Here is a 13,256-nt window from a genome sequence, read left to right on the forward strand (position 1 = left end):
TTTTCTTTCTGCTTCATAGTGGTATATTTTATTATGTTAACTACATACATACATTGTAGCATAGTACATACATACATTGTAGCATATTCCATATTTTCCATAAAATAGCCATTACAATATTATAATTTTTTTGGAGACTGATTAAGAAGGTTGTCAAGTATGAATATTGAAAATATTATAGGTACAGCTGTGCATACTCTATTGTGTATGATGTCTCCATGAAGCTTATGTTGGACATAAAGACTGGCCATCCATTGTCATTCACTATGGAAGAGTTTAGGAGAATGGAGACACAGATAAGCAATGGGACAAGTGAGAGTTTTTAGAAATGGAGATGTTGCCCATAGCAACCAATCACATTCTACTTAACTAGCACCTTCTAAAAATTAATAGCTAGAATCTGATTGGCTGCTATGGGCAACATCTCCACTTCTAAAAACTCTCACTTTAGTAAATATACCCCAAGAAGTCTATGCATGCATATAAGAATGACCTCACTATCACCACCTCACAGCTCTGACAAAGCCCGGCAGACCAGGACAGGTAAAATGCATTGGCCACTGCCCTTCTGTCTAACTTGAAGAAGCACCCAGCGGTGAGAAGAAAGTGCACACTCACTGCCGGATGGCCCCAGCCCGCACTTGCTTTTCATACCTGCCTGACTACTCCCACCCTGGTCAGAAGCAAAAGTACATGGCACTAACACCGTGGAGCAGGTAACCGAAGCATGTAGACGGGGTAACAGATTGACAGATTTAGCAGCAGAGGACCGCGAGTCACATCACCTGATATGACAGCACCAGGAACTCACTCCCTTGCTACAAGATTCATCTCAGCCTTTGATGTAGGAGGTGTGCGCACCAGGACTTATATAAACCAGACTTGCAAGAAATGTTTCAATTTCAGTTTGTTGTTGTTACAACCTGGCCTTGTCTGAAATATCAACAGCTACAACAAGTTACACATCTCACCATCTGACAATGTCCTTAAGTAACATTATGTATGCTTACTAGCCTACTTATAATTTATTGTATTTATTTTATTATTTGTATATTGAGCATTTTAGTTTCATAACAGCTTTATTGTCATTTTTATTTCTATTTTGTTATATTAAATGCTACTTTTATAAACACACAGCATTATATTATATTTAGACTCTAAGTTTGTGCCTGTAAGAAACACACCATTTTTATTCATTTTATGACCAGCAGAACAGGAAAGGTTACCAGTGCCTGTGGGTGCAATAGAGCTCCACCTATATTCAGAAGTGTAGCTTTTGTTTTTTTAGCAGAGTAGAGCATCAAACCACCCAACTCCATATCCAGTCTTCTAAACTGATTAATAACAATCAGTATATAAACTGATTGCTTATAATCAGTATAAACATACTACAGTATTGTGCCATTTCCATTTTCTTGGAAATCAATATAAGGGTAAAAAGAATAAAGCAGGGTTTGCTGGTTTAAGCAACCTTGGTTTAACCAAAACGTTTTTTTTTATTTTTTTAAAAAACACTTTTTTTTAATATGCAGTGACTGTGATTTCCTAAAAAAAAAGCCTATTATAATAGAATCCCCCTGGCATTATTTCACATTCTTGCTGCTTGTGGTTTTAATTTCAGTGAGCTGAACTAATACAGTAAATTTACACACACACTTGAAAAATAGGGAGGGTGGGATGGTGAAAATGATCAGAGAAGTACCAAATCTGTCTAGCATTAGCTAAGACTCCACAAACTCCTCCCCTAACAATTCTACAGGACAGGATAAAACAACAACTAACATTCTTAATCTTAAAGGGTAAACAACTCCACATTAAAGAGGCAATACACAGAGAAAAACTTCATGGTTTAATCTGTTTATTTCAATTCAAAACCTTCAGTCCTACTGAGATGAATGGAAGGAAGAAATACTTAAGTCTGGTTCTCTTTTGATGAGATAAGAAGTCATCACTATTGCTTCTTACAGACACTTTCTGTACATCTCCTCAGTCCTGATGACGGGGTCCTATGCGGCCCAGAAACATTTACTTTTTTCAAAGATGATTATGATGTATGATTGATCAGCTGTCAGGATTGATATAAACAACTTCTTTTATACCAGCATAAATCCTGTAGTGCCTTGCATCTCTCTGGTCTGGTCGAACAGCGAGACATAATATATATATATATAAATATACATACATACATACATACAGTCTGGCACCAATGGGCGTGTCTTGTTAGACGAAATTAATGCAACTGCTGCCTCTCGCAGTGGACTAACTGCGAATGGTGGCTGTTGTATTCATTTGGTCTAACACCACCCAAAGTGCCGCCCATCGTTGCCAGACTGTATTACATTATCTTGGGGAGGGTACCCAGGCGACATACTGTGTCTCTAGATAGATAGATGGTTAGATAAATAGATAACTAGATGGATAGACAGATAACTGCGTTGCTGGTTTCCTGGTTGCGTGTCTGGCTCTATTACCCTAGCTCAAGAGCAATACTCAAAGTTTTAGCCCCAGGCTGCTTCAGGACCCTGCCTTTTATTATTTCTCTATTGTGCCTCCAGGAGGGTAGAAATATATGTTTGATGATCCTTACCTTTATAATGGCTGAATCAACACAGGCTTGCAGTTTGGTGAATCCAGAATAAAAATACTGTGCAGCGTCACACTTTGAAGAATAGCAGTGCTCTAAAATTAAAGGAATTTTAGTTTTAATGAGCTCAGAATAATTCTGATGAAAACAATGCAGCTAATAATAATTTAGTAATGTAGTAATTTAGTTACCTTTGTTACATTACTGGCACAACAATATCCACAAGTCAAAGAGTGAAGGTTTTGTGAATGTATAAGGAACATGTATACCAACACATCAGAAAAAATGTAATTGAGGTCACTTATGGCTTATGCAGCCCACTGTAATTATGCACAGCTGTATATATCTCGAGGGGTCACACACAGGTGGGAGACCTATTGACAATGCTCATGGTACATTATTGCATCACATTTGGCTTAAGCTGTGTACACACTGGAGTGATGGGCATTCGTTCCGACACTCTTGTTGTGAACAGACTGACATGTTGTAGTTTGTTAACAAAAGTGGGAGCAAGGGGAATGGTGCTATCATGGCATGAGGGTGGGCTTTGATGTGAGATTTCCACTTATGTGCAATATGCTTTTAAATATTCTTTCCCCTTCTTAACAAATATACAGCCATGGCCAAAAGTGTTGAGAATGACACAAGTATTGGTTTTCACAAAGTCTGCTGCTTCAGTTTTTATGATGGCAATTTGCACATACTCCAGAATGTCATGAAGAGTGATCAGATGAATTGCAAGTAATTGCGAAGTTCCTCTTTGCCATGACAATGAACTTAATCCCAAAAACAACATTTCCACTGCATTTCAGCCCTGCCACAAAAGGACCAACTGACATCATGTCAGTGATTCCCTCACAGGTGAGAGTGTTGACAAGGACAATCCTGGAGATCACTATGTCATGCTGACTTGAGTTAGAATAACAGACCGGAAGCTTTAAAAGGAGGGTGGAGCTTGAAATCATTGTTCTTCCTCTGTTAATCATGGTTACCTGCAAGGAAACGTGCAGTCATCATTGCTTTGCACAAAAAGGGCTTCACATGCAAGGATATTGCTGCTAGTAAGATTGCACCTAAATCAACCATTTATCGGATCATCAAGAACTTTAAGGAGAGAGGTTCAATAGTTGTGAAGAAGGCTTCAGGGCGCCCAAGAAAGTCCAGCAAGCGCCACGACCATCTCCTAAAGTTGATTCAGCTGCGGGATCGGGGCACCACCAGTGCAGAGCTTGCTAACGAATGGCAGCAGGCAGGTGTGAGTGCATCTTCACGCACAGTGAGGCTAAGACTTTTGGAGGATGGCCTGGTATCAAGAAAGGCAGCAAAGAAACCACTTCTCTCCAGGAAAAACAGCAGTCACAGACTGATATTCTGCAAAAGGGACAGGGATTGGACTGCTGAGGACTGGGGTAAAAGTTATTTTCTCTGATGAATCCCCTTTCAGATTGTTTGGGGCATCTGGAAAAACGCTTGTCCGGAGAAGGAAAGGTGAGCGCTACCATCAGTCCTTTGTCATGCCAACAGTAAAGCATCCTGATTCCATTCATGTGTGGGGTTGCTTCTCAGCCAAGGGAGAGGGCTCACTCACAATTTTGTCTAAGAACACAGCCATGAATAAAGAATGCAACCAAAACATCCTCCAAGAGCAACTTCTCCCAGTCATCCAAGAACAGTTTAGTGACGAACAATGCCTTTTCCAGCATGATGGAGTACCTTGTCATAAGGTAGAAGTGATAACTAAGTGGCTCGGGGAACAAAACATCGAAATGTTGGGTCTATGGCCAGGAAACTCCCCAGACCTTAATCCCATTGAGAACTTGTGGTCAATCCTCAAGAGGCGGGTGGACAAACAAAAACCCACAAATTCTGACAAAGTCCAAGCATTGATTAGGCAAGAATGGGCGGCTATCAGTCAGTATGTAGCCCAGAAGTTAATTTACATCATGCCAGGTAGCGAATTGTAGAGATCTTGAAAAAGAAGGGTCAACACTGCAAATATTGACTCTGCAAAAACTTAATATAATTTTCAATAAAAGCCTTTGACACTTATCACAAAACTTTTGGCCATGGCTGTACACTGATACTGGGAACAATGTACCTTACCCACCAATGCATTCTGTGCTTTTATACAGGTTGAAGGACAGCGAGGTGACTTTATAATATCCCTTTAAATGTAATAATAAGGGGGCACATTATTCCCCAAAACACACAAGTTGACAAGTTATCACTTTACACACGGCAAATTGTCTGTATGAGGGGATCCTCAGAACTGTGTTTTACTTCACTGGCAGTTATGTATTCCATGCTTTTAGAGTCCTGTAATATCAATACCGTATAAATGTAAGGTAGATTTTACAGCAATGGCATCACTCTAATTATACATAAATATAGTCTACAGGAGATTTTACATGTATTCATGGCACCCACACAAAAAGGGCCTGATTCAGTTAGGAGCAAATCAGAAAAGGGAGCAATTTGCACAAGGAACAAACCATGTTGCAATGTGCAATGGAAGGGAGGGGGAGGGGGGAGGGGGGTCAAATGCTTTAATATTTTTGCATGCAGAGAACAAATAGTGGGCAGCTGTTTTTACACTGAAATTTAGACATAAGCTAGGATACAGCCCTTTCAAACTATAAATATCTCATTTTAGATTTTCCCCAACAGATGTGTAACATGGATTTACCACATTGCAAATTCCTAATTTTCTTTATATTTGCACCTAACTCTGAATAAGGCCCAAAATGTTTCTAAAACTATGTAGAAACAATATTGACTCAGCTCGAAAAACATCAATCAGAAAAATATAAAGATGAAATAGGCTGCATTGAATGGACAAGAAAAATTAAGATATCTACAGTAGACAAGCATATGCTCATAAACATAAATTCAGATTTTACCCTACCTTGTATGTACAAAGTAGACTTTGGAATAAAGAACGGAAAGAACATCAGCTTGTAGGACATGATGTCTTCAAATGTGACACCGGCAAAATGAATGAAGGATGCACTAGCAGCTTTTAACTTCTCTTCATTAGGATATGCAATAATATCAACATCTGGAAAACAGCAAGGTATTTGTCAAGGTTTATTCTTTCAGGAACCAAGTCATAGGGGATTCATTGCTTTACAACGTGGTCCCCGAAAAAATTTAGAACTGGAAAAAGATATCAGGAAAATTTCAGAATTAGAAAGAAAGGAGTTAATCTCATACAAAACCGCTGAGCCAAACCAAACAAAGACCAACAACATTCATCACCCAATATAATGGAAATTAATAAGAAATTGAATAAAATCCTCACCCGACACCAGCACGTCTTATATTTGGACCAGGACATAAAAGATATATTACCAAAACAACCTAAAATAATCTATAAAAAAAGGCAAATAATTAGAAAAAAAAACCTATGTACTATGGAAGAAACCTGCAGAAATTTGCAAAATAGAGGATTCTTTTTCTGTATAAAATGTGCGGGCTGTAAGAATATGAGACAGACACTAAAGCAACATATGAATTCAAATCAACAAAAACTCAAAAGAATTTCAAAATCAAAGAGCACATCTCCTGTGAAACAGAGGGTGCAATATATATGTTGGAGTGCCCATGTGGAACACAGTATGTTGGGCAGACAAAAAGAAAAATAAAGACACAAATTGCCAAACATATTTATAACATCAAGAGGGATTGACTACACACAAGTTGTCTGCACACTTTCTGGAACACCGCAATAAAAATCCCAAAGGTCTAAAGTTCAGAGGCATTCAAAAAGTAACACCGGATTGGAGAGGGGAAAACGTTGTAATAAAATTGAAAAGATGTGAAACTAAGTGGATGTTCCTCCTAGGAACCCTTGAACCGAATGGATATAACATCAACATCGAATTAAAATCCTACTTCTAACACCCTAATTTTAAGACTTCTCCTTATTACTATTTTTTATGCATTTTATACACAGACCTTTTATATATGATAAAATTATATTTTTAGGTAAGCATCCCATAATCTATCCTTTATCAGAGGAAGCATAAAAAAACCACAAATCTTTTATTATCAATTTTTCATTTTTAATTGGTGGAGTCTCGAAAGAAACATGTGCAAACCGTCTTTCTTTTACAACTACCGTTGTTATCACTTCCTTTTACCAATAAAGTTTTTCCTATAGAAAGACACATTGTGACATCAGACATTCTTAAAAAAGGACCCTGAGCGGTCCGAAACACGTCGAATGTTGCAGGGAGTAAGAGGGGGACCAAGTGATAACCTAATAGAAGCTCTGGGAACTCCGACCGCTAGCGTCTGACATCATCACTGCTGCGGCTTCACACGCCGGACCTCCGGCGAAGATCACCGAAGTATACTGCTGAAGCACAGAGCCGAAGACTACAGCCTGGAGAAGAACCACTCTTCCAGGATAGAGGTAGGAAAAGTGAGGGTCAGTTTTAGAACCATCTTAAGGAACTGAAAAGAACACTGTGTACCAAGCCATACCGGATGCCAAAAATTGCCCCCAAACAACTCCCACATTTTTACCTAAAAAGGTCTATAAACATTCAATGTATGTATGTTGTATATATTTTATGCTTTCTCTCCATAAGCACTCGTATTTGATATCTTTATTCTAATAATTTTTACTGAGCAGCTTTTAAATTTTACAGCGCAGAGAACTTTCCAACCATTTATTTCATGTCATCTATAAGAAAATTGTTTCTGAGCATTTTATAGCACTACTGGCCCTTATACTTCTTATGGAACAGTGAACTGTAAGAGGACTAGACTTTTTTTTTGTAAATTGAAGAAATACAATGGGCATAATTCACAACTGGCAATATTCGATGCAGACATGTCTGCACTACATACTGCACGTTTGCCAGGTATTCAAAGCAGTCTGGTATGGCATTACTAATGTTTTAATACTGGGTACACACTTAAAACACAGATCGGTCATCAGATTGAGCCGCCGTCTGAGCGGTCGATTAGTAAGCTATACACACTTACTAATCGGCCGCTCCATATGTCTGGCAGGCATTTGGCCAGTTGAGATGCCATTGTCGGCGGTCCCTGTGTACGGTTGGTAGGTGGGTCACCTGTACACAGAGCAAGACGTACCAATATATCTTATGAGGAGTGGCTCTAGACTGCACACCCTAATAGTAATGAAAGGTGCTATCATGCTGAGATTTTAAAGTAATATACACAGGAAAAGAAATGGCAGATGCACTATGTGATCATTACTGTTCAAATCTAAATGTATATTGTAATTATATATCATATCAGTGGTAGTTAGCATATCGTTGGCCAATGAGAAGGGGTGCCTTGCGCCCCACATGTGAACCCCAGAGTGCTAGGGACCTGCTCAACGAGGTGACCTTGACGTTGGTGGGCAGGCCCGTTTCATTGGCTAACGATATGCTAACTACCTCTGATATGATATATAATTACAATATACATTGAAATTTGAACAGTAATGATCGCATAGTGCATCTGCAAGATATATTGGCATCGGCAGTGCTGCAGTGCCTACCTGCTGTGTCTGTGAATTACCTCGTTCACACACATATCGGGTGTACACACCCACCAATGCACTTGCAATATATCGGTTGTCGATTGAACAAATGATATATAGAAAAGTGTTTACCCAGCTTTACTTGCAATCGTAGACACAACTGAAAATTATTCTAAATGTGATGTTATAAAACATGGATAAAAGCTAGTCTAGGAGATAACATATTTTTGTACACAACAGCTAAATCTCTTACTGCAAACAATAAAAAGGAGCAAGAGCGCAAATTTGGGCAATTATTCTGTGATGTTTTCACAAAAAGTACCAAAACAATAGTTGGATGTTAACAATTTGTTATTATCTTTTATTTATACAGGGCCATAAGGGTTCCACAGCACCATACATAGGAGTAAAGCATACAAAATCTTGCATACATGCAAATAGCACACACAAGAACATAACTTACAAATATACATAATTACAGTGGGCCTGAGTCAGAGCTGAACGCTCTGACCAGAGCGCTCGCTCTGAATCAGGGCCCTCCTACCTTTTTTTGGAGCATCCTCATGGACGCTCGCATAGCTGTGGGTTACCACCCACAGTTATAGCGAGCGTCCATGATGATGGTCGCGATGGTCAAGACCATCGGGCTTACGACGGAGACCCTGCGGTAGGGTCTCGCTGCCGCAAGCCCTGGAGTGATTTTGGCTCTATCAGAGCCAAAATCACTCCCACTGATATCAACATCGACAGCACGCCCACTTTGGTGCGAGACCAGGAGCGATGGAGAGCCCGTCGCTCGCCGGGTCTCGCGCATGCGCACGACGGAGCTCCCTCCATCGTGCGCATGCGCAGGGGGGGAACATCGACCCGCTTGCGAGCGTACTGCCGCTCACGAGCGGGTCTGAATGACTCCCTGTGTTCTAATAACATAATTAAGAAAGAATAGGGAGGAGAGGGCCTTGCTGGTGAGAGCTTACAATTTAAGGGGTGGGCGGATAGAAAGATGCAAAAAGGAGTACCGAAAGGGAAAACAGATTTTAGGCAGTTACGAGGAAGCGGGGACTGAGTGAAATGAGTCTTAGGTTCAGTTAAGGCTTGGATAATTGGACTCAAGTCTGGGGGGCATTCCAGTAGTTGGAGGTGGCAGATCAAAGTGGACAGGAGGGTGTGTGGGTGGAAATAAGCAGGAGATGTAGGGAAGAGAAGAGTGGTTGAGGCCTTTGTAGGTTAGTGAGGGGATTATGTATTTCATTCAGAGGGGAACACGGAGCAACCAGAAGCCAAAGTGGGGGCAGCATGACTAGAGTGACAAGAGTGGAAAATTAGTTGGGCAGTAGTTCTAAGGAAAGACTGAAGAGGGACAAGGTAAGAACTTGGAGTCCAGAGAGAAATAGATTGAAGTAATGTTAGTGGTAGATGCCAAGGATGAGTATTTTAGTGTCCTCCATGGCGAAAATGGACCTGATCATGGTTATATTAAGGAGGTGAAACCCACAGAATTTGCAGAAGGACTTAGGACCTCATTCAGAGTTGGTCGAAGCGGCCGCTCGGTCGTACGGGAAAAGGGGCCGGATATGCAAATGATTCCCTCTCAAGTTGCGTCCCTAAGTTCGGATCGGTAGCTGGCCGACCAAGGGGAGGAAGCGGCCGGAAGACAAAAAAATACGCCCCCTACTCGTACGCATTACATGTCATCTCCGGGCATATAAGGATTAATCAAGACCATCGGGAACCATCGGAACTGGTCGTAGAGCTTAAGGTTGACCATACCCTCTCTTAAGCTCTACGATCATGTCAGTGTAAAAACCTCCCATGTCACATGTGCCATGACGCTACTTTGTTAATTATGCACTCCCATAAACCGTATGCACTCCCATAAAACGCCGTTCGCATAATTAGGCACGCCTACGTTCGGATCTCCACTCCCCCGTTTTCAAGCACCTTCCCCTGTTACCACCCACAAACGCCTCAATATGTCACTCAAACTACCGACCTGGCTGTGTTCAAGGAGAGAGAAATTTCTGATCGTAGCGGCTAGTTTGCGCACGTGCATTGCGAACTTTACGCATGCGCAGTATAGCGAACATCGGTGGCGTACGACCGTGCGGCCGCTTCGACCGACTCTGAATGAGGTCCTTAATGTGGTGGGAGAAAGAGAGCAGAGTCGAGGATGATGCCAGTTCAATGAAACTGGAGAACAGAGGAGAGGGAGATGTTGGCAACAAATAGGGAAGAAGATTACTTCAGTTCAATTTGTAAAATTCCTATGTTATCCAGTGCTAGAGAACCTCGGCTAACGAGCATGGGTTCCCAGTGCTAGAGAACCTAGGTTAACGAGCATGGGTTCCCAGTGCTAGAATGGAAACTGGCCTCTGGGCTGGGTTAAATATTATAACATCTAAAACATGCAAATAGTTCATGCTATATAGACAATCCTGATGTCCTTAGACATAAATGAGGCTAAATAAAAATAATATTTTATTAGACAAACTGAAATGTTTTTTTTATTATTTATAAATCAACCTATTAGATAACATCTTTAATGCTCAGTCAATAAGTAGGGATAACTTACCTTTTTCTAAACTTGGGTCGCCTATTGAATCTCGGCAATATCTGTTACAGTATGTTGCTTAATGCTTATTTCTTGATTCAACAAGAGTTCAGAGAAAATTAAGAATCTAATTTTAAAACATTGTAGGATTCTAAAACAAGATTTTTATATTGGCAAAATTGTTAAAAGAAAAAAATGTTGTTTTTTTTCTTTAAAAATTTAAAATCCAAATAATTTTTTGGCACCCAGATTTATTAGGGATATGAAAAGTTGATATTTAAATTACTAAATGATGTTTAGCTAGTAAACAAAATGCTGCTATAAATGCGGAAATACCTGTAAAACATGTGAATTTATAACTGAACACACAAAAAAATGTTATGAATTGGTATCTTTAACAAGTGGCAAATCTTGCCAGAACTCTGGCTTTATTAATTGTATTGCAGAGTACGTAATTTGTATACTGTAATGTGGATGCAGTCTGCAGTATGTGGCCTCCACCACTAGACGGTTACAATATCACTTTAAGAACATAAAGTAAAACAGATTAAGTATTATTAAATGGGGAACGACTTACACTATAGTAGAACATTTTATCTCTGATCACTGGGGATTGGTCCATGGTCTCAAAGCAACATTTAATATAAGAAGAGGATGAACAGCTTCAAATATTTTAACAATTTTATATATATGTGGCCGGGGACCCTAGCCATGCACCACTTTATTAACATTCATGCTGCTGTGCAAAAAAAAGGAAACTGAATATGTAATGACATAGTATGTACATTTTGTTTTACATGGCCTTTTTTAGGCTTATACTAGATGTTGCTGCACTAGAATGGCATCTTGCATATGAGATAAATACTGTGCCAGGTTTGGTTCCCTTGGAGACTGTTATATAAACCCATTAAAATACTTAAAATGCCTCTAGGTCTAGGCTGTCTCCCATAAAGTGTCTCAAAAGGGCTAAGCCAGTCAGGGAGAACAGAGGCTTGGGGTGCCTCCCAGACTGTAAACATTAAGTAGAGCAAGAGGAAGTCCTAATCCCTTTTCTCCCGACATCGTTCACAGACATATTGAGTGTGTGCACCCGCCGATGCACTTGCGATAAATCATTAGTCGAGCTAACAATCAATGTATAGACAAGTTTTTTGTTTTTTTTATTCAATAATTTTTATTGATATTTTAAACATACAACCAAAAATAAAAGAATAACAAACATATTACATAAAGTAATAATCAGTTTGCTATGTAAAAATAAAGCCATTACATATCAGTACATGTGTGGTCTCAGGGACTGATTCATTACAGATCAATATTGCAGCTGCGATTAAGCACGCAGTCTCACTGTAAAAATATGCTAATGATTGCAATCGCAATGCCATCGCAGCCTAACATAAGGATGCCCACTTTACCTTACACATATCCGTAATACTTTGCAAGTCTGTGAAACCATCGGTAACATCGAGTGCATTTCGCCGACCACCGCTCACTTCCTGTCAATCACTCTGTGATGGGTCTGCGTAGTCACTACGATCACAGTCCGATCGCAGTGGAGCCTTCGCACATGCGCACTGCAATGCATATGCATGCGTAATCGCAGCTGCAATCGGTAATGAATCAGGCCCTCAGTTCTTAACTACACAGACAAAGAATATGAAGGATAAGATAACATATAGCAATAAGAATCATACATATTCATAAGTACAGAAAATGTGGCTTACAAACCATATATATATATATATATATATATATATATATATATATATATATAAACACATATATATATATTATGAAAACTATTAGCACTAAAACAATGCAGGAAAACAATTCAAATGCAAAAGCATAGACATAGTTAGCTTACTCTGTTGACAATAGACAAATTAGATCCAGACCCCCCCCTCCTGACAATTGTAAGATGAAACCAGCCATCTTGCCTGTCAAAATACTTTTTCTCTGCTTTTCTAGCCGTATATACATATTTCTCATGTGCCACAACTGCATTAACCAAAGAGAGCCATGCCCCTAAGTTTGGGCCATTTGTTGCCATCCATGCCCTGGCTACACATACCTTGGCAAACATACACAGATTAATAATATGTTTGGTGTGTTTGTCTACTGCTTCTTCATCCACCACAGCTAAAATACATACTAAGGGGGTGAGTGTGTCTTGAGGTATGCCCGTGGAAACAATAATATGATGTACAGCTTTCCAAAAGGAGTTAACGGTCAGAAAGGATCACAACAAATACCAGAAGGTTACTTCAGATGAACTGCACTTAGGGCAAGTAGAGTCAGACCTACAGCCACTTCGAAACAACCATTCAGATTTTATATATACCCTGTGAAGTAACAATAATTGAATCTGTTGATACCTAACAGCTGTGGTGGCCAGACATGGACTCCCTAGGGCTTCTTTCCATGCATCTTCTGCTATTACCCCAATATCGGCTTCCCATTTCAATTTAATAGACAATAATTCAGTGCTATGATGCATATTCAACAATTCAGAATAAATTACTGATATCAAGTGTTTAGAGCTAGCGGATTGTATTAAACCTTTAATGGGGGAGTCTTGTAACATTAAATGAACATCTGTTAATTTGTGCGCTAATAGC

General features: G+C 39.7%; 1 protein-coding gene across 1 annotated transcript in view; it reads right to left on the reverse strand.

The window, feature by feature from the left end:
• ABCA5 (ATP binding cassette subfamily A member 5) overlaps positions 1 to 13,256 on the reverse strand; it is a 242,453-nt gene that overhangs the window by 148,430 nt on the left and 80,767 nt on the right. Inside the window, exons 4-5 of the mRNA XM_088474514.1 lie at positions 5,490 to 5,642; positions 2,588 to 2,679 (exon numbers count right to left, since the gene is read on the reverse strand). Of these exons, the coding sequence (XP_088330640.1) occupies positions 2,588 to 2,679; positions 5,490 to 5,642 (245 nt within the window). The remainder of the gene's footprint in view (positions 1 to 2,587; positions 2,680 to 5,489; positions 5,643 to 13,256) is intronic.

This window comes from Taudactylus pleione, unplaced genomic scaffold, assembly GCF_031769625.1.
Source record: "Taudactylus pleione unplaced genomic scaffold, aTauple2 ptg000016l, whole genome shotgun sequence".
In the NCBI taxonomy this organism is placed as follows: domain Eukaryota; kingdom Metazoa; phylum Chordata; class Amphibia; order Anura; family Myobatrachidae; genus Taudactylus; species Taudactylus pleione.